General features: G+C 49.3%; 1 protein-coding gene and 1 long non-coding RNA gene across 8 annotated transcripts in view; both read left to right on the top strand.

Moving 5' to 3' along the window:
* Window positions 1-13,123, top strand: part of LOC149994189 (uncharacterized) — a 48,954-nt gene extending 35,831 nt beyond the window's left edge. For all 5 annotated transcript variants that reach the window (XR_016507827.1, XR_016507825.1, XR_016507826.1 and 2 more), the window contains one exon: window positions 12,897-13,123. This is a non-coding gene — a long non-coding RNA (uncharacterized LOC149994189). The remainder of the gene's footprint in view (window positions 1-12,896) is intronic.
* A 16-nt stretch (window positions 13,124-13,139) lies between these two features.
* On the top strand, window positions 13,140-22,983 carry IL34 (interleukin 34). Of its 3 annotated transcripts, none has more exons than XM_090260890.1 (6): window positions 13,140-13,304; window positions 17,998-18,131; window positions 20,417-20,494; window positions 20,778-20,939; window positions 22,038-22,164; window positions 22,347-22,983. In XM_090260890.1, the coding sequence occupies exons 1-6, from the start codon at window positions 13,277-13,279 to the stop codon at window positions 22,439-22,441; spliced, it is 624 nt and encodes a 207-aa protein (XP_090117016.1). In that variant the 5' UTR covers window positions 13,140-13,276; the 3' UTR covers window positions 22,442-22,983. The 3 variants fall into 3 exon arrangements, with proteins under 3 accessions (XP_090117016.1, XP_090117015.1, XP_090117014.1); XM_090260888.1 differs by lacking the exon at window positions 13,140-13,304 and adding an exon at window positions 17,294-17,729; XM_090260889.1 differs by lacking the exons at window positions 13,140-13,304; window positions 22,038-22,164; window positions 22,347-22,983 and adding exons at window positions 17,258-17,729; window positions 21,584-22,031.
* The last annotated feature ends 2,517 nt before the right edge of the window (window positions 22,984-25,500 follow it).

Genomic DNA, 25,500 nt, shown 5'->3' with positions numbered 1-25,500 from the left:
TATTGGCATAAGGTAGACATAAAGATCAATGGAATAGAATTGAGAATCCAGAAATAAATCCATATCTGTTTATGCCTCTGTGGTCAACTGATATTTGGAGCAGGGAAAGAAATCTTTTCAAAAAGTGGTGCTGGGCCCTGGCTGGTGTGTCTCAGTTGGTTGGGCTTTGTCCCACAAACTGAAAGGTTGTGGGTTTGATTCCCAGTCAGGGCACGTGCGTGGGTTGCAGGTTCAGCCCCCAGTTGTGGTACATGTGGGAGACCACTGATTGATGTTTCTTTCTCACATCTATGTTTCTCTCTCTTTCGCCCTCACTACCCCCTCTCTAAAATCAATAAAAGGGAAAAACAATTTAAGTGGAGCTGGGAGAACTGATGTCCACATGCAAAAGAATGAAGTTAGGCTCTTACCTCATTCCATAATCCAAAATTAATTCCAAAGGGGTCAGAGACCTAAATATAAGAGCTAAAACTATGAGACTCTTAGAACAAAACAAAACAAAACATGTAAGTCTTTGTAACCTTGGATTGGACAATGATTTCTTAGCTCTGTCACCAAAAGCACAAGCAGCCATAAAAGAAGGAAAAAGATAAATTGGACTTCATCAAACTTAAAAGCTTTTGTACATCAAGGGACACTATCAAGAAAGTGAAAAGACAACCCACAAAATGGAAGAAGATATCAACAAATCATGTATCTGAAAAGAGTCTCATACTCATAATATACAAAGAACTCTTACAACTCAAAAATAAAAAGATAAACCAATTTAAAAAGAGCAAAGGGTTTAATAGCTGTTTCTCCAAAGAAGATACACAGATGGCAGATAAGCCCATGGAAAGGTGCTCGGCATCATTGGACATCAGGAAGACGCAGATCGAAACCACAATGAGAGACCGTTCACAGCCACTAGGATGGTATAGTAAGAAAGACAGATGAAAACAAGTGTGGACAAGGATATGGAGAGATCGGAACCCGCATGCACTGCTGATGCGAATATAAAATGGTGTAGTTGCTCTGGAAAACAGACTGGCAGGTCCTCAAAGCGTTAAACATAGAGTAACCATATGACCCAGCAACCCCGTTCCTAGGACTATACCGAGAGAATTTAAAACATACAACATACATTCACAAAAAAACTGGTCTACAAATGTTGACAGCAATATTATTCATAATAGCCAAAAAATGAAAACCACCCAAATATCCGTCAACTGCTGAATGGATAGAGAAAATGTGGTGTGCCCATACAATGGAATAGTATTTGACAATAAAAAGGAAGGGAGTACCGTACCGGTCTTGGTGGAAAGGTGGTGGTTGCCATGGAGAGCAGTGTGGTAATGGTTGTGACTGAGTCAGGGCTGCCGGATGATAAAGGAGAAGAGCGAAGCAGAGTCTTTCTGAGAACAAGGACCCGCATACTGTGCCAAGAGAGATTACAGTGAAGCTGATAACTATTGTACACATGTAAGAGCCAAAGACGTGTGTCCTAAACACACTAGTTGTTATGGGAATTGAGCAGTCCCATTGATGGAGCTCAGAAGGTTCTGGGAAGCTCTTGGAGTTGCACAGTAGTCAGTGAGGTTGGATGACAGTTGTGTCGGGGGAATCTATAAGAGGGCAGCTGCCACCTCTGTCCTGGGAGTGGCATTGGCAGCATGTCACAGTTTCCAGAGAGCCCTAGGACTGGATCACAAAAACGCTCAGGGACAACAGGAGTTCAAGAATGCTAATGCAGTTGTAGAATATGAGAAAACAGCTGAAGTGGATTTTGAGAAGTGGGATTTTTGGAAGGTTGCTTTTTGCACAGATGCGTGTCCTAGAATTTGTCCTTGCTTGCCATTGCTTCAAAATGCTCAAGGCAGAATATTTAGCAATGCTGGGTCATTATCCGGAAACACAATCTGTGGCCAGTGACATTTTACAAATGGATTCCACCAGTGTGGATGTTCTGTAGATGCAAGGTCTTTGCCTTTCTCATGAAGATTGTATCGAGAAGGTGGTTCAGTTTTTTTGTACAGGCTCTCAGCATGGCTCCTGGCCACGAGAAGGCCTGTGTCATGTGCAGAAATGCCATCATTTAAAGCAAAGAAGGAAAGTTGGGAATAAAGCACTTAAAGAAGGAATTTGTAAGCTAGCATAGAAACTATCCACAGCAGTCCTAGGGACGGACCCCAACAATATAAAAACAAATACTAAACTCTACTGTAGTCAGAGTACAGTTAACTCATAAGGTGATGCAACAGAAGCCTGCACAAATGCCAGGAAGCTTGATGGCATGTGTATAAAAGCCTTCTTGAGGAGAGCTCAGTGTCACATGGACACTGAGGTGCATTAACAAGCGTCTAAAGAAGCCCTAACTAGCGTGGCTTAGTTGGTTGGGCATCATCTTGCAAAGAAAAAGGTCGCTGGTTCGATTCCCAGACAGGGTACATGCCTGGGTTGCAGGTTCCGCCCCAATTGGGGCGTGTACGGGAGGCAACCAATTGATGCTTCTCTCTCGCATTGATATTTCTTGCCCTCTCTTTCTCCCTCCCTTCTCTTCTGTCTTAAAAAAAATTAAAGAATCTGAAGAAGCATTGGAGAACTATGAAAAAGTGTATCAGGTGGAGAAAACACAAGAACAAGAACTTAAAAATGCACAGCTGGAACTGAAGAAAGGTAAGAGGAAAGATTACTACAAGATTCTGGGAGTCAACATGAAAGCCTCTGGGGACGAGTTCAAGAAAACTTATTGGAAATGAACTTTGATGCACCATCTGGATGAGCACAGAGGAGTCAGTGTGAAGATCAGAAAGAGGAGGAAAAAAAGTTCAAGGAAGTCAGAGAAGCTTTTACCCTCCTTCTTGATCCCAAGGAAAAGAAGCGGACAGGCCCTGGATAAGGAGGGCGTGAATACGGGTGATTCTGATGCCACCGTCTTCCAGGCATTCTTTGGTGGTCCTGGGGGCTTCAGCTTTGAAGCACCTGGTCTGTTTTCAATTTGGCTAATGAAAAGAAACCACCCAGAAGCCAGATAACGCAGACTTGCCTTTTTTAACCTTGAATGTGGACACAGTCCACCGCCTCCCGTCATCCGGTCTCCATGCACTTAGAGCAGATTTGTTTTTTCAGTTGGATGTTCTGTCTGCATGAGGGAGCTGGGTGAAGGAAAGGGAGTCCGCTCTGAGGATCGCCGGTAGGGGAGGGGGCTGGGGGATGAATAGGGAGGTGGCTTGTGAATGTTTGTTTTAGTGTTTCACTTTATTAAAAAGAAAAAATTTCAGAGAACAAAATGTTTTGGCCCTTAAAATAAAAAGGACTGAAGTATTGATGGATGTTGTGTCCTACCTGGCTAGGGCTGCCATAATAAAATACCATACACTGGGTAGCTTAAAAAATAGAAATTAATTTTTTTTCGGTTCTGGGGGTTGGAAGTTTGAGATGAGGGTGCCAGCATGGTCAGTTTCTAGTGCGGACTGCCCCTTGGGCTGTGATGGCTGCCTTCTTTCTGTGTGCTCACATGGCCTCTCTGTGGGAGCAGGAAGAGAGAGAGCAAGCTCTCTGGTGTCTCTTCTTAGAAGGTACTAATCCTGTTACAAGGGGCCCACCCTCATGAGCTCATCTAACACTAATTACCTCCCAAAGGTTCCTTTGCCAAATGCCATCATGTTGGGAGTCAGGGGTTTGACATGTGAATCAGGGCATGGGAGACAGACATTCAGTCTATAACCGGTTACAAGATGTCGTAAAGGATCATGAGTCATATGAATGCATATATATGAAATCTCCAGAATAGGCAAATCCATAGAGACAGAAAGCAGATTAGTGGTTGCCAGGGGTTGGGGGAAGAGGAAATAAATAATGACTGCTAATGAATACAGAATTTATTTTTGGGGTGTTGAAACTGTTCTGGAATTAGATCATGATGATTGTTGCACAACTTTGTGAATATACTAAAAAAAAAAACCCCACTAAATTGCATACTTTGAAATGGTAAATTTTATGGCATTGAATGATATCTTTTTTTTTTTTTTAAAGGAACAAATGTAAAAGACATCAATCAGGGGTACTAGATGTGTCGCCTTATTTGGTTCTTGATTCTGTCAGTGTAAGAAATGTCCAAACCTGTAGAGAATTTTCTATGTGTCTGTTTGAGCCAAACTGACAACAATTGCTGGGAAGCAAAATCTCAGCTCTGGAGAATGGCAGTTTTGCAGCTTATTTTATAAATTAGAATCAAAGGAGGAGACGTACCAGGAAGTTACATGAAATCCCTTGGTGGTAGATTAAGGGGGCAGAAGAAAGCAAAGCAGGGAAATCTCTGGGATTGGATAAAAAGGCAAAATAGAGAAGCACATCTTTCTTTTACAAGGTGGTTGCAGGATAGTTAACCGTTAACACAGCACATACAGTTGGTATGCGAGGAAGAGAACAGTGAGAGGTCCTGTGGTCTCCGCCCTGGTGGTAGATGTGACCTGAGGGACCCGGAAAAGGAGATTACTCTGACATTTTGAAAGTACGGTATCCTAGATGCAAAACGACAACAGACAGACTCACTTAAGATAAAGATTGACCTTTGTCAAGGAAGCTACAGGTCTAGGACACCCGCATGGCCTTTTAGTTAGAAATTTTTATGTTCAGACCATCCTAGGTGGTGACTTCAGGTCTCTGAGTTTGTAGGGCCCATCATGCAGGCCTCCCTTGAGCTTGTCAGGTTTAGTATGTGGCCCCTTTTTTGTCCACAATTCAAACAAAGCAAATTAAAAAAGGACATTTTTAAAACAACCAGGGAAAATTGAACATAGATTTTATATTAGATAATATGAGGAATTACTGATTTGAGAATATGCAATAAATAATAGTGTAATTATATTTAAAAAAATTCTTACATACTGGTAAAATGGCATGTCTGAAATTTGCATTAAAATATCTAGGGAGCCCTGACCAGTGTGGCTCAGTTGGTTGGGCATACTCCTGCAAACTAAAAGGTCACTGGTCTCATTCCCAGTCGGGGCACAAGCCTGGATTGAGAATTTGTACCCCAGTGGGCATGTACAAGAGGCAGCTGATTGATGTTTCTTTCTCACGTCAATGTTTCTCTCCCTCTCTTTCTCCCTCCCCTCCCCTCTCTCTAAAAATAAATAAGTAAAATCTTGAAAATAATACTCTAGGGAGAAAGTTGGGGGATGGGTGAAACAGGAGTGACAGAGTATTGATAATTTTTGAAACTGAGTAATGACCATATGGGGTCCATTACACTAGTCTACCCTGTTTAACAATTTCTAAAGTAAAAAGTTTTAAAAAATAAATTAAGTATGGCAGAGGAAAAGAAAGTCTTGATTAGCTCTGAATTCTAGAAAGTTCTTCCTACAGAAGATTCTGAGCTGGGGCTCAGGGCAATGGTAGCACAGCTTTGTCCTTGAAGACCTCCTGACCTGGAACTGAGCTTTATTCTGAGGCGATAGGTCCCCTGAACCACTCCCAGCAGAGGTTAGAACTGATCTGTTTCTTTACAGCAGAGAGGAGGCGTTTGCATGCCGTGTCAATGAGTTTTTCCTGTGTAACAAACTACTCCCAAACCTAGTGGCTTAAAGTAAACATTAACTATTTCTCATGATTCTGTGCAGTCAGTGGTTGGGATTCTGGGCTGACTTGCCTAGAGCTGGGCCAGGTGACCTAGGATGGCCTCATTCAAATGGTTGGGACCTCAGCAGTACCTCCTATAGGAGGCTAGGCAGGAATATTTTCAAGATGCGAAGACAACCACAAGGCACAAGAACATCCCATGGATTAGGGCAAGTCACACAGCCAAGTCCAGATCCAAGGGATGGAGAAATAGAGACTCCTTTGCAGACTGGACTTGTACTGAATGGGAGCCAAGGGTGCTAGCCATTCTGACCCAGCCCACCTCTCCAAATGAGATTGACTTCACAGAGATGGCCAAGAGTGGGTCCTGTGTTATTCATGTTTCCCAGGTCTAGAATCTTCTTTCCACTCATAGAACAGAGGTGGTGGGTTAAACGTTACTCAGAAATACAGATCCTGGGCTAATGGAATTAACCAGAATAGTTCATTCCTGTTTCTGCTTCTGTTTGTCTCCCTTTTTCCATAACGTAAACTCAGTTCTACTTTTCTTCCATCTCACCCTGAATAGAACATCTGTGACTCACTCTTGTGGCAGCTCATTGTCTGTCCCCACATTCTCAAAGGACAGAGTGGCTTGACTCACAGGAGGAGGATGAAGTCAGGCATGCAGCCTGGGGCCAGCTCCCTCCCCCGTGAGCCCGTTTTCTCATCTCTAGGATGTGGGGGTTGCATGGAATGTCTCTGAGGCCCTTGTGGCCCAGCCCTGCTCACAGGAAAGTGATCAGGCTGGAGCAGGTGTCCAATGCTGTGTCCCCTGGGCCTCAGGTCATGCCTAGCCACTTGGGGAGAAGAATGTTCTATGTGGGTGTAATAACATTGGTTGCAAAAGTGGCCCTACTTCTTCCCATACACACCCCCATCCATGCCTCTTGCAATGATGTTTTGCAGCTCTTTCCATCAAGAAATAGAGTTTGTCTCCCCTTGCCTCCCCCACCAATCTGCTTTGCTGACAGAATGTGGTAAAAGTCAGAGGCGGATTAAGGTCAGTTGAGGCTCCGGGCGCAGAAGAAAATATTGGGCCCCTTAAAAAAAAGGAGAGAGACAGGGAAAATAAAAATACATGTTAACCGTATTTTATGAAGCGTAGTAATGAAACCAAAGTTGGTATCATTAGAAAACAGTGTAAGGTTGAGCTTTTGTGGGGTCCTTCAGGAGTCGGGGCCCAGGGTGTGTGCCCAGTGTGCCTGCCGTTAAATCCACCTCTGGTAGAAGTGATGGTATGATTGTCCTGTGCCTCAGCTTTAATGAGCTTAATGTGCCATTGACTCATTTGCTCTCTTCCTTAGAATTCTGCCTCTGTCACAAGAACAAACCTAGACTAGCCTGTTGGCAGTGAGTCATTCCAGCTGGGGCACCCTTGACCAGCCAGCACTCTGCCAGCCCACTAGCATGAGTGAGCCCAGCCTCAATCAGCCCAGCCCAGCCCATTCTAGGTTGGCTGAGTCCCAGACATCTTATAGATTTTGTGAAAAATAAGAAAGGATTGTTGTTTCCAGCCATTGTAGGTTGAGGTGGTTTGTTACACCGCTGATAGGGTGGGCACTTGGACTGTGTGTGTCCTGAACAGAAACCTGCGCCTCCTCTTCAGGCTGGGCTGGCTCCGGAATTTAACTGCTGGACTTCAGTTCCGTTCCTGACTCCCTCCCTGTGGAGGCGGAGCCAACTTGGTTCTCAGGCAGGTGGCTTTGGAAAGGAGGGAGCAGTGAAGGTCTCAGGGGCAGCAGGCCCTTGCTGCCCTACCTGAATGAACATGGCAATGCAGTTTCAACATATAAATGCCTTTCACAAAGTTTAGTTTTCTTTTTTTAAATCAAAGTTATACTTGCACCTGAATTAAAGAATCAAATTTTTCAATAGGACACTGTTATGAACAACAGCAGGCTTTTCTGTTTGCTCCCTCCTCCTCATTTCCTGCTCCTTAGCCACAGGACTTCCAACTTAAAAAAAAACCCAAGTAATATATATATTATCCTTCTAAATAGTGCACTCATCTTGCTACTCCTAAGTTTGTGGCATTGCCTTGACTTCCCACCAGGGAAGATTTAGTTTCTCCTCACCAGCTTCCCTCCTCACACACCTGCTCCCTCCCCAACTCCTTGACCTCCCAGCATCCTTAAGATGAGATTCGGTTAAATTAATGTTCACTTTTTACTGGCTACTATGACTTTGAAATTGCTTTTCACACATGACTTATGACGAATAATATTCCAGCTCTAACTTTCTTGTACTACTTTTCCCTGCGTGGGTTTCCTAATGACTGCTTTAAGCACCAGCAATGGTGTGGGGGCGGGAGGAACATTCTCAGATTCGTCACTTTCTCTAAAGGGGGGGGGGGAGCGGGCACACTGTGGGATCTCCCAGTATTCGTAGAGGGCGTCTTTTAGGCAGAGTGCTCTCAGGCCTGGAGGGGCCCTCTGTTTCAGGGCCTCTGCGAGCAGCCTGGTTTCCTCTGTGCCCTTTTCCCCTGGGCTCTGGCTCCTGTGTCATTAGGTAACTCCCTCTTTGTGTCGTCCTTAGCTTTCACACACTCCTCCCCGCCCCCCACCCCGCCCCGTCCCCCGCCCCGCCCCCGTTTCGGTGGGGCTCAAAGGGTGGGTCAGGTGCAGATGGAGCCCAGGTTCAGGACTGTGTGCTGTGGCGTGAAGGTGACGTGGGCCAGGATTTGTGGTCCAGCACTGGGGTCTTTCCAGAAGATTTCTGAGTGAAGAGGCTGCCAAGAGAGTTTTGTGGGGTGTGGACAGGGCACAGAGCTTGAGATATACATGTGGCTGGTGAGGTCTGGGCTGAGGGACGCAGCCAGTGGGAGCAGGACAGGAGAGGAGACCATGGTCGGCATGCAGAGCTCAGATGTTCTGAGAAGCTGTGGAGCACATTTAAGTTACAAATTGGCCCAAGAGAAACGGAAACTTCCACCCCCACCAAAACCTGTATGCAGAGGCTTGTAGGGGTTTCATTCATAATTATCAAAAACTGGAAACAACCAGATGCCCTTCCACTGGAGGATGGACAAACAAACAGTGATTCAGCTATGCAATGGAAGGCTGCTCAGCCAGGAAATAGAACAGACCACTAAGACAGGAAACCCCCTGGCTGAACCCCAAATGCCGCAGCTAAGCAAGAGGAGCCTGACAAAAGGCTACTACACACTGTGAGCACAGTCACACAGCCGCCTGGGAGCGGGGGAACCGCGGGACAGAGGCTGCCGTGGGGGAGGGTTGGTGTACCAGGGGTGGAGGGAATTTTCTGGGTGGATGGAAATGTTTTAGATCTTGATCATTGTAGTGGTTATACAACTCTATGAATTTGTCAAAACTCATAAAATTGTACGTTAACAAAGGTGAATGTTACTGTCTGTAGATGATACCCCAATAAGCCTAAAAATATTAAACTACTGACAATCAGAAGTTTCAGTTAGGTTAGTGTTCATGGTGACACTGTAATGGCTAGGGAACAGAGGAGATATTGATACCCAGGGGTGACTTCACTCGAAGGGTGATGGGTACCCCTGTGTTCTTTGTGTGACATGGAACAGCACCGTGTCAGAGGCTGAATTTCACAGCTGGCCCTGTTGTCGGCCAACTCAGCCTCTCAGAGTCTCAGTTTTCTCATCTGCAAAGTGGGGACAATGGCCAGGACCTCACAAAGTCCGGTGAGAGGTAGATGAGATGACCGTACGAGAGCACCAAGCCCAGTGTGCAGCTGGTAAGGGCTTCCTAACACATGTGGGCGTTCCCCTCCAGGAGTGGCCACCAGCTGGCCTGGTTTGAATTCCTTTTGCACTTCTTACAAGCTATGTGACCTTGGACAAGTGTCTTAAATGTTCTGGGCCCTGATTCCTTCATTGATAAAATGAGATTTTTTGGCCCCGTAAAATTGTTGTGAGGATGCAATGAACATGTAAGTCTTAACCCAGGGCCTAGCACGTAGTGAGCACTCAGGAAGAGCTATCCCATTACTGTTGTAGGGTTGCTAAATTTAGCAAATAAAAATACAGGCCTCTGAACTTAATTTGGAATTGCTGATAAACAATGAGGTTTTTTTTTTTTTTTTTTTTAGTATAAGTATGTCCCATGCAGGATTTGGGACATACTTAAACTAAAAAGAATTCATGGTGAACTTCCATTCAAGATGGCAGCATAGGTAAACATGGCTCCTACAACCACATCAAAATTACAACTAAATTATAGAACAGTCACTATTCAGAGTTGCCAGAAATTGAGCTGACTGGAAGTCCTACAACTATGGAATTAAAGAAGCCACATGGAGACTGGTAAGATGGGCAGAAATGTGGAATGGGCTGGTTCACACCCATGTTTGGCAGATAAAAATCAGGAGGCATATTTTGGGAGCAAGGGGTCCCAGCCCCACACCAGGGCCCCAGCCCAGGGTTCTAGTGCCAATAAAATAGGTCCTCATAACTTCTGTCTGTAAAAACCAATGGGCATTGAGGCCATTGGAGACAGAAACTTCTGGAATCCCAGACAGTTCTTCTTAAATGTCTGCACACAGACTTATTTGGACTCACCCACTCTGAGCTCCAACACTGGGGCAGTAGCTTGAAAGGCACCAGAGACATACAAGGAGGAACTGAAGTGTCTGGCATTGGGGGGAGAGCTGAGAAATAGTTTTCTCCCAGACAGAAGTTCTGGCAGAGGCCATTGTTCCTTTTCTGAGCCCTCACCCCACAAATTGGACAGGCAGATGCCATACCAGAGACTCCATCAACCTGGCTCACACTGTTTGCCCCACCCTGGTGATTCCCTGAGGCTCTGCCCCACCAAAATTTTGGGCCCATTCAAGCTGTTTCCAGTGGGTTTTCCACATGAATGGCGTGGCTGGGATTATGCTTCAGATTTTCCTAAATTCTCTCAAACAAGCAGCATCTGGCCTCAGTGAGCCCTGTACTTCTCATTAAGTAGCCCCAGGCCTAGCACTAGCAGCAGCTGGCCTTGTTTCACAGCTTGGCCTTGCTTGGGTACCTCCAAGCCAAGTACAAGTGGCAGCCATCTGCAGATCGCTTTGTAGCTTATGCCAGGTGGCCCCAGACAGAACACAGGTGGTGGTTGACCTTGGCCTGGACCTCCCAGGAGGCCCTAGAGCCTGCACACCCAGTGGACATCTACAGACCACATTGGAACCCCACTTTTCAACCATCTCCACAAGTCACACACACAGGAGGCAGACTCAGCAGGCACCAGAGCCCTGGCTGAAGTAAGTCCTGCTCTGTGAAGTGGGCCTTGCATAGCTGATCTTCCATGGTGGCTCGAGGCTGGTGGTCAGTGGTCACAGCTAGTCCTGGAAGCTGATCACCCTGGGTAAATGCCTCCCATTGACCTGCCAACAGTAATCAAGGCTCAACTATAATAGGAGAGTGTACTCAGCCCACATAGTGGGTGCACCTCAAGTACCCAGCTTGGGTGACAGGGGAGACTGTGCCTCTGGACCCTATAGGAACACCCACTACATTAGACCACGCTACCAAGACACAGAATCAAAGCAGCTCTACCTAATACATAGAAACAAACACACAGAAGCTGTGAAAATGAGGAGACAAAGAAACATGGCCCAAATGAAAGAACAGAACAAAACTCCAGAAAAAGAAGTAAACAAAATGGAGACAAGCAATCTACTAGATAAAGAGTTCATAACACTGGTTATAAGGAATGTAGGTGAAGAGTAGATGAACTCAGAACTTCAACAGCATAAAAAAGGGCATGGAAACCATGAAAAGGAACCAGTCAGAAATGAAGGACACACTAACTGAAATGAAGGATGATTTATAGGAATCAACAGTAGAGTGGATAAAGATGAGAATCAAATCAGTGATTTAGAATATAAGAAAGCAAAAAACACTCAATAACAAGAAGAAAAAAGAATCCAAAAAAGTGAAGATAGTGTAAGGAGTCTTTGGGACAACTTCAAGCATTCCAACATTCACATCATGGAAGGAGAGAGAGAGCAAGAAAAAATAATGACAGAAAACTTCCCTAACTTGGCGAAGGAAGTAGACATAAAAGTCCAGAAGTACCTAGAGTCCCAAACAAGATAAACCCCAAGAGACCCAGACTAAGACACATCATAATTAAGATGTGAAAAGTCAAAGACAAAGATAGAATCTTAAAAGCAGCAAGAGAAAAATCAGTTAAGGAGTTCCCATAAGACTATGAGCTGATTTCTCAAAAGAAACTTTATAGGCTAGAAGGGACTGGCAAAAGTATTCAAAGCGATGAAAAGCAAGGACCTACAACTAAGACGACTCTATCCAGCAAAGCTATCATTTAGAATTGAAGGACAGGTAGAGAGCTTTCCAGACAAGAAAAAGCTGAAGGACTCATCACCACCAAACTAGTATGATATGAAATGTTAAAGGGTCTTCTTTAAGAAGAAGATAAAAAACATGAGCCATAAAATGGCACTAAATCCATATCTATCAATAATTCAATCTAAAAAACACAATAAATGAACAAGCAGAACAGAAACAGAATCATAGATACAAAGAATGTTTTGATGGTTACCAGATGGGAGGGGGTCAGGGGATGGGCAAAAAAAGGTGACGGGATTATGAAGTACAAATTGGTTGTTACAGAATAATCATGGGGATGTAAAATACAGCATAGGGAATATAGCAGCCAAAGAATATATGTACATGACCCATGGACATAATGGTGTGGGATAGTCTGGGGACGTGAGGGATCTGACTGGAGGGGGGCAAAGGGGGAAAAATTGGGACAACTATAATAGCATAAATATAAAATATAATTTATAAAGTATGCATGACATAATGATAATAAAACTGTGTTATTTATCTGGAATTAAAAGTTAACTGGGCATCCTATTAAGAGAGACACAAACTTGGGGCAATAGGAGGATGGGACTCAGCCTGAAGGTGAGTGGAGGGGTGAATCACATTTTTAACCTCCCTGCAGCCTGAGTCATTCAAATACTTTACCTTCTATCTCACCTCCTTCAGGAAGCTCTCTTGGTTTAACCCACGTGGTCCATTCATTCCTTGGTCCTGCTTTTGTGCTGGCTGCCATCGAGTGTCATCATAACTCACTCCTGGACCGAGGCTGCCCTTTGGATGTGCTAAAGTCACTTTTTGTGTGCGACCTCGTGTCCCTGAGAAGGCAGCCACCAGGGCAGGACAGTGCACCGAGGCCTTTCCTGGGGGTCCTGGCCGGGCAGAGGGAGCAGCTCACACAGGCCCGCAGCTGATGGCTGAGTGGCAGCGCCGCTCTTACATAATTGGTTTCTCTCCTCCTTTCTCTTTCCAGAGCCAGATTTCACACTGAGCAGCTGCAGACCGAGAAATCAGAGAAAGCACAACCCAGCCTCAGATTCCGAGGGGCCTGCTGGGGACTCTCTCCTCCCTGCTCGGGAGGGAAGACCCTGAGGCTGCTATCTCAGGCCAGGTCTTGGCTGCCATGAAACTACCAGCTGCCGCCCCCCAGCTGCCCTCTGCACTGCCAGGCAGATAAGGGTGGTGCTGCCCCAGGAGCACCTGCGTCCCCCTGCCAGGCCATCCTCCGTGGCCAGCCCTTCTTCTACTTTAGGCCACTTGACCCGAGGCCATGTAGGCCACACTTGGGCCTCTGTGGATAGACACACTGCTGGGGACACCGCCTCTGCTCTCTGGGGAACCCTGCGCACCACCATGCCCCAGGGATTCGCCTGGCTCCACTGTGAGTACTGGGGAGTCTGTGGGGACCACCCCCGGGAGGCCTCGGCCCACAGCCGAGCTCTGCCGTAACCATGGCAACTGGGCCATTCTTGCTGGTGAGAAGTTGAGATGGTTCCCAGCTCAGTGCAGGATCCCTCGGGGGCTCCCATGCCCGCCCTCCACCCTGTCTCCAGCTGTCCTCAGCTCAGGCGGGTACGGTGGGTATGGTGGGTGAGAGTCATAGGCTAGGTGGTCGCAGTCAGTGGGTGCTCACGGGGATGGGGCAGGCACTAGGGGTAGGTGGCAGCACTACCTTCCCAGATTCATGGGTGCTAGGGAGTACAGTGGGGACAGGGATGGCAGAGAGAGAGGATTTCTGGCCTCTCTGGGCGTGGCCAGCAGGCAGTAGGGGCTTGTGAAAGTGTCTGGGCCCCAAGATGTGGGGGATGTGCAGCCAGGTGCCTGGAGAAGGCAGGCTGCTTCCTCTGTCCCTTCTTCCCTAAAGAACAAAATTAGAAGGCAGAGGGAGAACAGTTTGTTGGGAAAAAGAAAAATAAGTTGAAATGAGGACAGAAAGAAAAGGACGTAGAAGTCTTTCAAGCCTGCTGGTGGGAGGCCAGACCAAGATCCCTTCAGACTCTGAGATTCACATGTTTCTGAGCCTCCCGTGTGCCCACTGGTGTCACTGCCCTGGTGCAAGGACTGGGCGGCCTTGGCCTCGCCCACCAGAGCCTGGCACAGAGGTTGGCCCTGGGAGCCCCGTGCTGAATGCCTTTATCCTGCAAGGAACTGGGTCCCACCTGGCCCTGTGGAAGGATCTTGCAAAGAGTCAGAGCGTTCAGAACAGTGGAAGGACAGAGACCCAGTGTTCTGGAAGTTTCCAGGTCATGAGGAGCAGCATGGGTGAACTGCCACTTGAAATGGTCTCGAAGGTGGGCAGTGTCCACACAGGTAGCCATTCGGAGGTGAGGACAGGGTTCCAGGAGGCAGGACCAGCGTGAGCACCGGCTGGGCGGAGGGACAGTGAGAGCAGGCTGGAAAGCTGGTTCATGTGGTCACAGGGGCATCTGGAAGCTTCATGATCGGACCTGGGGGAGGGGCTGTGGTGGAGGGATCCTCCGCTTTCAGAAGGTCATCCTGTGGTATGTGCCCGGGCGGTGGTTGCCGCCTTCTGGACAGGAGGTAACAAGGGCCAGTCCTGGAGATGGAAGTGAGGATGAGCAGGCGTGGTTTGGGGACAAAGCTCTTGGAGACAGACTGCAGGACTTGCAAGGACTGGCTGCTGAGTGAGAGACCGCGTGGGGCTGCAGGGTGTTAGGGATTAGCTGCCATAACAAATTGCTACAGACTTGGTGGCTTAAAACAGCAGCAATGCATTCTGTCCCCGCGCTGGAGGCCGGAGGTCTGAAATCAAGGTGTGGGCAGGGCCACGCTCCCTCTGAAGGCTCTAGGGGAGGGTCCTTCCTGCCTCTTTCGGCCTCTGGTGGCTCCAGGCCTTCCTAGGCTGGTGACAGCATCACTCTAGCCTCTGGCTCTGCCCTTGCATGGTCTTCCCCTCTGTGTCTCACATCCTCTCCTCTCATAAGGACACCAGTCACTGGATTTGGGTGGGCCTCAGTGACATCTGCAAGGATTGTGTTTTCAAATAAGGTCGGACTTGAGGTTCTAGGCAAACAAGAATGTTTTTGAGGGGGTGCTATTGACTCCCCTGCACATGGTGGTGGACAAGACCCACTTACCACTCACTGCACATAGGGCCATCTCTGGAAAAGGCTCAGCCCCCCTCCCCCCGACCCCCCCCCCCAATCTAGGAGCCTCAGGAGCTCCTCCCTCACGTTGCCCTTTCTTCAGCCTCCTCTTCTGACTCTCAGCTCTCCTGCCTGGGGTGGGGTGGGGGGCAAGATGAGACTCTCAACCAGGGCCAGTTTTCCCCGGCTGTGCGGCTCCAGGGGTACAGAGTGGTCACGAGGCTACAGTTGTGCTGTCTCTGCCTAGTCACCTGTTTGCTGGCCCGTTTCTCAGGGTGGAGGCAACAGAAAGGACACTTCAAATGGGAAATGGACAGCGGACTTGGAGGAAGTCTGTAGGGGGCGGGGGGAGGCAGTTCATCTGTGGACAGGGTTCCTGGCGCAGCTCACGTGTGCCAGGCCCAGTCCCGGCCCCGAGCCCATGGTCGCCAGGCCCCGAAGACTCTGAACCAGGACACAGACGGGGACAGCTGGAGCAGAACTTGGGGGTGGAGGGGGTGCCACTGGTGACTGCGCGTGAGAAAGAAGACTCTGTGCGGACAGGTGCTGATTTTTAAACAAAAGATGGAAATTCAGATCTTTTTGTGAAATCTCTGTGAACCAGATGTGGCCCTTGGGACATGGTCTGCAACTGTTGCTCTAGGTCAGCAGTTCTCAAAGTTGCGATCCCAGGCCAGCGGCTGCATCACCCGGGTGTTTGTTAGAAATGCAAGTTCTCTGGCCCCACCCCTGACCTACTGAATCAGACACTCTGCGGTGGGGCGCTGTCTGCTCTCCAGGGGATTCAGATGATGCTACCCTTCCCCTGCTCGAGGTGAACCCCGAAAATGCTCAGTACACAAGCCCGGGTTTTGGTTACCACATCATGTATTCACATACTAGGGGCTAAGTTGTCTGGTGAAGATGATGAGTGAATTGGATGGATGGTGCTAGAGACAGGGATTGGGGTGGTGGTGGTGCTGGTGAAGGCAGGGTAGACCCCGGGGAGGGCAGGAGCCTTAGAGACACCTTGAAAGAGGTCTGCAGTGTGAGTGGATCCCCAGGGTAGGGCAAAGTGTGAGCAAAAACTCTCAGGCAGGAATGACCTTGACCTGCAGAGGTGCCACGCTGAGAGGGTTAATGACTTAGAGATTAGACAGAAAGCAAGCTGGTTCAATTGTGTTTGTCTGTTCCTTTGTCCAGGTACTGGTGTGAGCACTTGGGGGGAGAGAGAGAGAGGGAGTGGAAGATGGGCTGCAAGTTTGCAACCTCACAAAACATGTGTTTGTCAGAGTTCTCTGAGAGGAAGGTCTGGGGGCGCTGCAGCCCTTACTGGGGCACAGGGCTTGATAGAGCTGAGGGGCTCCTGGTGAGGGCCCAGAGGGGCAAAGGCATGGCCGTGGGACTGAGGAGGACCCAGGGAAGTGACGGGGAGCAGGCCCAGGCTAGTGAGGGTTTAAGGACCAGTTTTCCTAGGGTTAGGAAGGGGAGTGGGGAAAGTCCAGGCAGTGATTCCTACTTAAAACCAGGAGACAACTCAGCCTACCTGGCTGCTTTTGGAAAAAGAAAAAAAAGAAAAAGATTGCTTTTGACTATAACAATAATAGATACTGATTCTAGAATATAAAATACATTCTACAAAATATAAAGAACATGAAAATGTCCTGTAGAGATTTGGTACAGTTCTTTCCACCACGTTTCCTATGCTCACACACACACATAATTAACAGAATTCAAATCATGCTTGAATTATATACCCAGATACAGAGTGTTGAGCCATGCTCTTTAAAAAAATTTCCCTATGCATATCTTAAGTATTTTTCTTATTACATACACTAGTCATAAAGCATTCTTTGACAATGTGACTTTTATTGGCTACATTAATTGTTATTGAACAATTAGGTCATTTACAGTTTTTCACTATTATGAAATAATGCTGCAATAAAAGTCTTTGTCCATAATTTTTTTATGTCTTCCTTTTTTGTTTTCCTTTGGGTTTATTCCTAGAAATGAATTTAACGGGTCAAAGGGCGTGGACATTACTCCATCAATTAAGAAAAAATTGCCAACTTGCTTTCCAGGATGAGTGCATCTATCTGCCTCATTACTTTTGCCAGCGCACAATACTATTAAAATAAAATTAAGGAAAGAACAAAACCACTTTCCATTTTGATAGGTGAAATATGGCATCTGATTGTTTTAATGTGAATTTCTTTATTAGGCTGATTTTGGGGGATGCATCTCCTGTCCATTACAGCTTGTTCTTTCTGCTCTGATTGACATAACCGTTGTTCACATATTTTGAAAATTCTCTTAGAGATTTTAAAAATCATATGTTATTGTTTAAGTTATTACAGTTGTCCCCACTTATTTTTTTAAGTCTGTTCAGTTATGGGAAATCACAGAGGCTATGTTTGAGATCACAGCGACCTCCAGTGGTCAAGTCTGGTAACGTTCAGAAGGCGGCAGCTCTTTTGTTGGCAGGGAGTGAGAAACCGCCTAAACGGGATTTGCTTTTCATGCCAGAGTGTGCAAACCAGAAGCACCGCTACAAACTCACTGGTACATTAATGAAATGGATGCCAAGGTCAGAGAAGGGAAGGAAATGCCTTCAGTCACCCAAAAGGCATTTACAGAGTTGGAACTAGAACCTACACCTCCTGAATCCCCAGATGGAAAATGCAAGGAAGAAGCTCTGAAAAACGTCAGCCCTGCGGGAGGTGCCTAGGTGGCTCTGGAAGGGATGTTGTGCCTGCCTTGTGGGGTAGGAGTGGGGAGGAGATGAGACTGACCCCAGGGGGTAACTTTGGACAGGCTAGACGGCCTTGTGTTCTAGATCCTGAACCGAAGACAAGGCATCCCAGTGGTGGGAAGTCCCCCGCCCCTCCTGACTCTCCCATGGGGGCCTGTGAGCTGGGAAAAGGGAGGACTGGGCAGTGTAGAAGCCATGCAGGCTGCTCATGTGTTCCCGTTGGGCACGGTCCACAGATCTCGGACTCCTCCTTGCCATGGCCTTGGGGAACCAGGGTTTGGAGGCGTGGCCCTTGACCCAGAGCCAGGCGTGTGATATCACCGGCATCCTTCGGAACAAGCTGCAGTACAAGGACCGCCTTCTGTACATGGTAACCATGCGCTCTCTCTGTGTCCCCCTCCCAAGCCCCTTGGACCTGTGTCAGGCCTGAGCCTACATAGCCCCCCCTTTTTAAAGTATATTTTATTATGCTGTTACAGTTGTACCAGTTTCTTTTCCTTTTGCTCCTCTCTGCCCATTACTCCCCTTCCCTCCAGCAATCCCACCCCCCTTAGTTCATGTCCATGGGTCATGCATGTAAGTTCTCTGGCTACTTCATTTCCTTTACTACTCTTAACATCCCCCTGTCTATTTTGTACCTGCCAATCATGCTTCTTAATCCCTGTACCTTTTTCCTCATTTCTTCCCCTCCCCCTCCCACCTGATAACCCTTCATATGATCCCTTTACCTATGATTCTGTTCCTGTTCTGGTTGTTTGCTTAGGTGTTTTTTTTTTTTTTTTCCGATGTTCATAATTTTGACCTTCTTCTTCTTATGTAAGTCCCTTTAACATTTTATATTATAAGGGCTTGGTGATGATGAACTCCTTTAGCTTTACCTTGTCTAGGAAACACTTTATCTGTCCTTCCATTCTAAATGATAGTTTTGCTGGATAGAGTAATCTTATTTGTAGGTCCTCGCTTTTCATCACATTGAATGCTTCTTGCTAGTCTCTTCTTGACTGCAAAGTTTCTTTTGAGAAATCAGCTGATACTGTAGTCTTATAGGAACCCCTTTGTAGGTAACGCTCTGCTTTTCTCTTGCTGCTTTGAGATTCTCTCTTTATCTTGAAACTTCGGCATTTTAATTATGATGTGTCTTCATGTGGTCCTCTTTGGGTCTAGCTTGTTTGGGACTCTCTGTGCTTCCTGGATTTGCATGTCTATTTCCTTTGTCAAATTTGGGAATTTTTTCTTCATTGTTTTTTCACATAAGTTTTCAATTTCTTGCTCTCCTTCTTCTACTTCTGGCACCTCTATGATTCAGATGTTGGCACGTTTAAAGTTGTTTCAGAGGTTCCTAAGCCTCTCCTCATTCTTGTTTCTTCATTCTGTACTGGTTGACTGTTTATTTCTTCCTATGTTCTAAATCATTGATTTGAACCCTGGTTTCCTTCCCTTCACCATTGGTTTTGTGTGGATTTTCCTTCTTTTCACTTAGCTTAGCCTTCACTTTTTCCCTTATGCATTTGCTGAACTCAAGCATATCTGTCAAGTCTGTGAGCATCATTATCACCAGTGTTTTGAACTCTGCATCTATTAGGTTGGCTATCTCCACGTCACTTAGTTCTCCCACTGGAACCTTGATCTGCTCCCTCTTTTGGGCCATCTCCTCAACTTGACAAGCTCCTGTATTTGCCTCTGTGTCTTAGGTAGAGCTGTCACATCTGTCTGGATGAGTATTTCTTCTTTATTTCTTTGTTGAACTTCCATGCAGCTTGTTAGTCTGGAACTTCTGGATGTCTCCAGTTTTGAGGTCATTGAATTCCTTCTTAGTTGTGGAGAGAGATGCATTGTGTCTATATCCGCCTCTATCTTGGTCGGAAGTCTCCTACATGGCCCCTTTGCCCTCCTTTCTCTTTACACTTCAGTGGACCTGGTAACTGGGTCTGCACGTTCTGTCCCTTCTCCCCACTACCAGCTATCTCTGGGGGCCTCCACCCCTTCTACTAGGTCTTACCTTTGGTCCCACCTCCATGTGGCACTCACACTGTGACTCAGGAATGGACTCCAGGAAACCTTGGGGGAACCCCAGACACTAATTAATATTAGCAGGAAGATAAGGACTTGGAAATTATAATGCAGTTTCTTTTTGTAGGGTGGAGAAGCCCATGTGGCATGGCTCTATATGCCTGTTCCTTAAAAAGAAAAACAAAAACAACTTTATTGAGATATTCACACACCACACAATCCGCTCATTTAAATGTACACTCAGTGTTTTTTAGTACACTTGCAGAGTTGTGTGACCATCAACAGAATAAGTTTTAAAATACTCTTTTAATCTTCCACACCCCCAAAGAATCTGTTTCTCTTGGGGATGTCCCTCATACTATTTCTTGGCTGAAACTTCTGCCTTAACAGCAACTAGGTGTTTTGTTCCATGCTTGCCTGTGTCCCAGAGGAAAAGCAGCTGTCCTATTCTGATGGGGAGCCAAGTGCATTCTGCTTAGAGGGCCACCTCTGCCATTCCAGGGCTGAGACTCCATCCAGCCCCTCCTCCTGGATTCGTCCTCTTACAGCAAATTGTCTGAGTGCAGGGGGTGGGGGTGGGGGGTTGGGGAACATGTCTAAGTCATTTCTGCCTCTGTTCTGATGGTTTGTTCTTTACCTCCCCAGAAATCCTACTTCCCCATCAACTACAAGGTCAGCGTGCCTTATGAGGGCGTGCTCAGAGTGGCCAATGTCACCAGGCTGGTGAGAATCCCCTCCCAGGCAGGGACATCCCCTGCCTCCTGGTACATCCTGGGGGCCTCTCCCAAGACTCACATTGGTTTAGCAGGCCTTCTTATCAGGGGTCTTTCCCGGCCCTTTGAGTAAACTGCCCCTTGGCCCAAGCCCCAGGTTGTCCTCAGTCCACAATGGGTGCCTGTGATTGGCTCCCTATGTAGGGGCAAATTGGAGTGGGTGGTCAGAGCAGTGTGAGGAGGGCCCAGAGGCCTGTGTCTGGGGGTTTCAGTGATTTCTCCTGTCCCCACAGCAGTGGGCCCAGGTGAGCCAGCAGGAACTGCGGTATCTGTGGGTCTGGGTGAGTCTCAGTGCCACTGAAGCAGTGCAGAAGGTGCTGTTCGAAGACCACCCGTCCTGGAAGTACCTGGGTGACATACATACTCTGCTGGTGAACGTCCAGCAAGGCCTCAGGGTGAGCTGGGCAGAGGTGTGGGCAGGTCATGTGTGTGCGTGTATGTGTGTGAGGTGCTGGCCAAGGGCTATTGAGGAAGGATGCGAACCCCTGGAAAGTTAGGGCATGTCCTGAAGGGTGTGGGAGAAATGCGAGAGAGGAGATGGCCAGTGAAGACCAGTGGGGGCGGCAGCTGGGCTGGGGGCAGGGGATGACCCTGAGACCCTGTTCCAGGTTCTGTCTTGCTCTATGATCTTGCACAAGTCGTTGATCCCTGTGGCTTTGTTTCTGCATCTAAGAAATGAGGTTCCTCTAAGGAGGGGGAGGTGGGAGGAACAGGTGGAGCTCAGGAGATGTTTAGGGTGATGAAGTGCTTCTGTACGATACTGTAAAGGTGGCTGTGTGACATTATGCATTTGTCAAAGCCCACAGAACTGTGCAACACAAGGAGTGAACCCTAAACTCTGGCTTTCAACTAGTAGTAGTAGTAGTAGTAGTAGTAGTAGTAGTAATAAAGGGGTTCCTGCTCAGCAGGGTTGGTCTGAGGCCTCTGGGCATGTCTCCCCAAGAACCTGAAGAGTAAGGTGACTGGATGAGTATGCGCTGTGCTGGTGGTGTGGGACCCTCCACATACCCCCGTGTTGCCTTGTTCCTCACCCTTCCAGCCCACCTCAGGAACCTGGCATACACCTGTTCCAGGCAACCCCACCTGCTCCCCAGCCAGCACACCCAGCAGCCACCGCGAACTTCTGATGATCCCCGGCGTAGGGGCCAGGAACTGCTTTTGCAGCTGCCTCGAGCCTGGGGGAGGCTTGAAGTTCTGGTAGAGGCCGGGAGCCCCAGCAATTTCTTTAGTGGCTCTGTGCCCTTGGGCAGGGCAGTCCTGTTTCCAGTGAGGGGGGAAAAGAAGCCTCTGTCAGTATTGTGCTTGTGTGAGGGACGTTGAGGGGTGCCCTACCCCATCCCCTGGGAAACTTGGCGCCTGGAGGAAGAGGAAAGAAAGAAATTGCTCACAGGTCTCCTGGTCACAGGAAGTCTTGTCTGTCTGCTGTGGTTTGCACGGCTCCAGGTGCGACAACCCCACAGCTCTGGTGGTCCTCACGGTTTCCTCCCTTCCAGGGTGTGGAGCTCAGCCCCAAGGTGTTGTCCCTCCTGAGTGCCCCGGGGCTGAGCCTGAAGCTGGTGCGGCCCAAAGCCCTGCTGGACAACTGCTTCAGGGTCATGGAGCTCCTGTACTGCTCTTGCTGTGAGGACCCCGCAGGGTGGGGCGGGGCAGGGGCTGGCCGCTGAGCCCTGGCTGGCACCCTCCTGGGCGTGCCCTCTGCTCCCCGGGCCGACGGGCCTTTTCTGCGAGCTGAGCTGGGCCCTGGGTATGGGGACAAGGTGGGTGTTGACCATTCCTACAGCTTTTTTCCCTCTCCCCTGCAGGTAAACAAAGCTCCATCCTAAATTGGCAGGACTGTGAGGTGCCAAGCCGCCAGCCCCACAGCCCGGAGCCCTTGTTGCAGTGTGCGGCCGCCTAGCTGCGCCCTCCGCCCCAGCAGCCCCCACCTCCCTGCGCTGCCCTCTGAAGTCCAAGGCTGGACCCTGGCTGAGTAAAGCTACTGAGGGCTCAAAGTGGCCTGTGCAGTGACTTGTGTGGGGAGACGGGGGAGCTCCCGCAGTTCAACTGGGCCAAGATGTTGCTGGGTGGTGGTGAGGAGCCCCTCTTGGGAGAGGAACCCCAGGACAGATATTTTTCCTTTCAGAGGGAATCTCCCCAGGAATCAGCTCCCCACCCTCCGTACCTCATGTGGTCTCACCTGGCGTGGTGAGGGCCTGGGGACACCCGAAGGTGGACAGGACAGAGCCCATGGCCTTCCTGCACCACCCAGGCTGCCCCTGTGCCTGAAGGTGGTGTTGACCGTGTCCCAGCTGCCCAGGCAAGGGCTGTGCCAGGAGGGCAGGTGGGGGTGCAGGGGCAGGATGCAGGCGGGCCAGGCAGGGGGCAGAGCCAAATGCCATATCTTGCCACAGTGGGTGCTCTTCCCATTTATTTTTCATTAAACACTCGCTTTATTTTGTTTTGGTTGGTTTTGCTTTGCATCTGCAAGGGTGAACCTGGAGGAGCTGGGAGCCCTTGTGGCCCACTAAGTGCAACGCGCGGACACGGGACGGCTGGATGGTCCCGGGTCTGAGGGTTCTGACTTAGAATGGACAGAGCCTGGCCAGGGGGCTGGTGTGGTGGGCATCTGAGGGACGGAATTCCTCCAGCTCTGCCCCAGCGTGCGAGGCCTCAGGGGCAGGAGGTGTGTCCTGGTTTCCCTCCCTCCCTCAATCCCTATGGTTTCCCCAGGACGGCTGCCAGCAGGGATGGACCTGAAGCCCGCAAAGGTGTAGGTCCTGGCACAAGGCCCGGCCGTTCTTGCCCCCGCTTCCCGGAGCCCCAGGGAGCACCCCCCGCCCAGGCTGGGTTCCTGTGGGAAAGGGGCCGTTGCAGGCGGCTGGAGCAGAGGGCAGGAAGCCAGGAAGCCAGGAAGCCAGGAAGCCAGGCAGAGGCAGGGGTGTTAATTACAGTACAACTTTATTAATACCGGGGTCTTCACAGTGCATTTGTTACTTGTAGCAGTGACTATCAAGGGCAGGGTGGGCTGGAGGGGAAGGAGCAGAGAGGATAATTTATCCAAAAATTGACAGAAAAGAAACAAAATGGTACAGATGGGATGGAGGGGATGGGGGGCGTAATGGGAAGAGGGTGAGAGGGCCCTAGGAAGGAGGCCTGGGGGGCGGGAAATAAATTAACAGAAGGAACAAGTTAACAACAGCACCAGAAAAGTTACTTCAGTCAAAAGACTTTGAAAAGAATATGTCTCTGTACAAAATGAAAAATAAAACAAATGTAAAGAAGTCCCCGAAACCAAAGTCTTGGACGTGGGGTGGTTGGCTCGGATCCCGGGGGCGGCCTAGGAGGTGGTCACTAACTGGGTGGGAGGTGGTCCAGGGGGCGGAGGGGTTATGTACAGCCCTGGGGTAGCTCACAGGGGGAGGGGATGAGCAAGGCTGGGGGGCACAACCTTCCTGCACCTCCAAAACCACCCCCTCCCCAGGAGGAAAACAAGGCAAATTCTTCCTCTCTGGGACGCAGGAGCCCAGCCCCAGCCCCACCCCTCTGCTCCATTTGCCACTCACACCACATGTCCTGCATCCCATGTCATCAGCCCGCCCACCGGGGCAAAGCCCAGCGCAGCGCTGAGGGAGGGGGCAGTGTAACACCCCCCCCACCTGCCCAAACCACCATCTGCTTTCCAGCTCCGTCAGGCCCTCCTTCGCCTGGGCCCCCTCCAGGTACCCAAGCCTGGGCCCTGGGGTTGGCAGGAGCACTCAGCAAGGTTGTTCTCAGACCTAGCGACTTACAGGTACCGTTCTCCATCATCCTGGGGGAGCCTGGGGCTCCATCCACTCAGGGGAACCCTTGGTTCCCCAGCCCCGGCCCAAGGCCTGCAGCTGGGAGACTCAGATCAGCCCCATCCTGTCCAGACCAGGAAAAGCCTGTTTCCCCTGACCCCAGGAGGCCCCTGCCTTGTGGCCCTGCCACCCTTGGAGCCCAGCTCTCTGCTGGCTGCAGGGCCTCAGGAAGCCTCCTCTGTGGAGCTGCACCTGCTTTTACCTGCTTAAGAGTTGGCACAACGTGGTGTATGGAGGGGGAGGGCACCTCTAGCCCCCCCAACCCCTGCCCTCTCTGCCAGAATGGGCTAGGACCGTGCGGTAGGGTTGGGTTGGTGGCATGTCCTGGGATGGCGTCTCCTCTGGCAACAGAGAGTCAAAGCCAATCTTCCCGGACTTGCCCTCAGCCTGGCCCGGCCAGAGGACCGTTCCCCCCAACCCCCCCCACAACACCCAGATGGGCTGGAAGCCCTTAATTTGGCTTTGTACAGAGGCTACAGAGAACGGCTGTCCCTCGGCTTTTGGGGAGCCAGCCGGCCCTTCTCCTCTTGCCATAAGCCCACCAGACCACTGTGGGGCCCCTGTCCTTCAGGCACTCTCGGACACACCCTGTATTGTCCACCCTGTCCCCACACACAGTCCTTGTCCAGTCAGCTCCATTTTATTATACTCATAAAATAACCCCCCACATACCCTCTGTTGCTCCAGCCTCCATACCCAAATGTGGCCGAAACTGAGAGCAAAGTGCCACCAGAATTAGTCTTGATGTACCCAAATGAGGACCAGACGTCTGAAAGTAGCTCCCGGGGGAGTGGCCCCATGAGCCCTGAGGCCTCTGGGCTCCTTCCCTGCTGTCCCACCCTGCCCCCCAACCCCAGGCATACCTCACCGTCTGCAGCCTCCTCCAGGCAGGCCCCCTGCTCTTGGGCCCGAGGCCTCCTTCCCCCCATGGCAGGCAGGCCTCCCAACTTCACCTGCCCCCACTCTGCACACACCAGTTAGTCAAATCTGCTACCTTAGCTGATTGGGCACCTGCCCCCCCCACCCCCCAGCCTCCCCATGGAGGGAAGCATGGGAGAAGCAGAGAGGAGGAGGGAGAGAGAAGGCTAAGTCCAGAAAGGCCCAGACACCGCTGACCCTGGGCACAGCCCAGCCAGGG

The sequence above is a fragment of the Furipterus horrens genome, unplaced genomic scaffold (assembly GCF_987537825.1).
Source record: "Furipterus horrens unplaced genomic scaffold, mFurHor1.1.pri manual_scaffold_13, whole genome shotgun sequence".
Classification (NCBI taxonomy): domain Eukaryota; kingdom Metazoa; phylum Chordata; class Mammalia; order Chiroptera; family Furipteridae; genus Furipterus; species Furipterus horrens.
The sequence above is the reverse complement of the archived record's forward strand: the minus strand, read 5'-3'. Positions and strand labels throughout refer to the sequence as shown.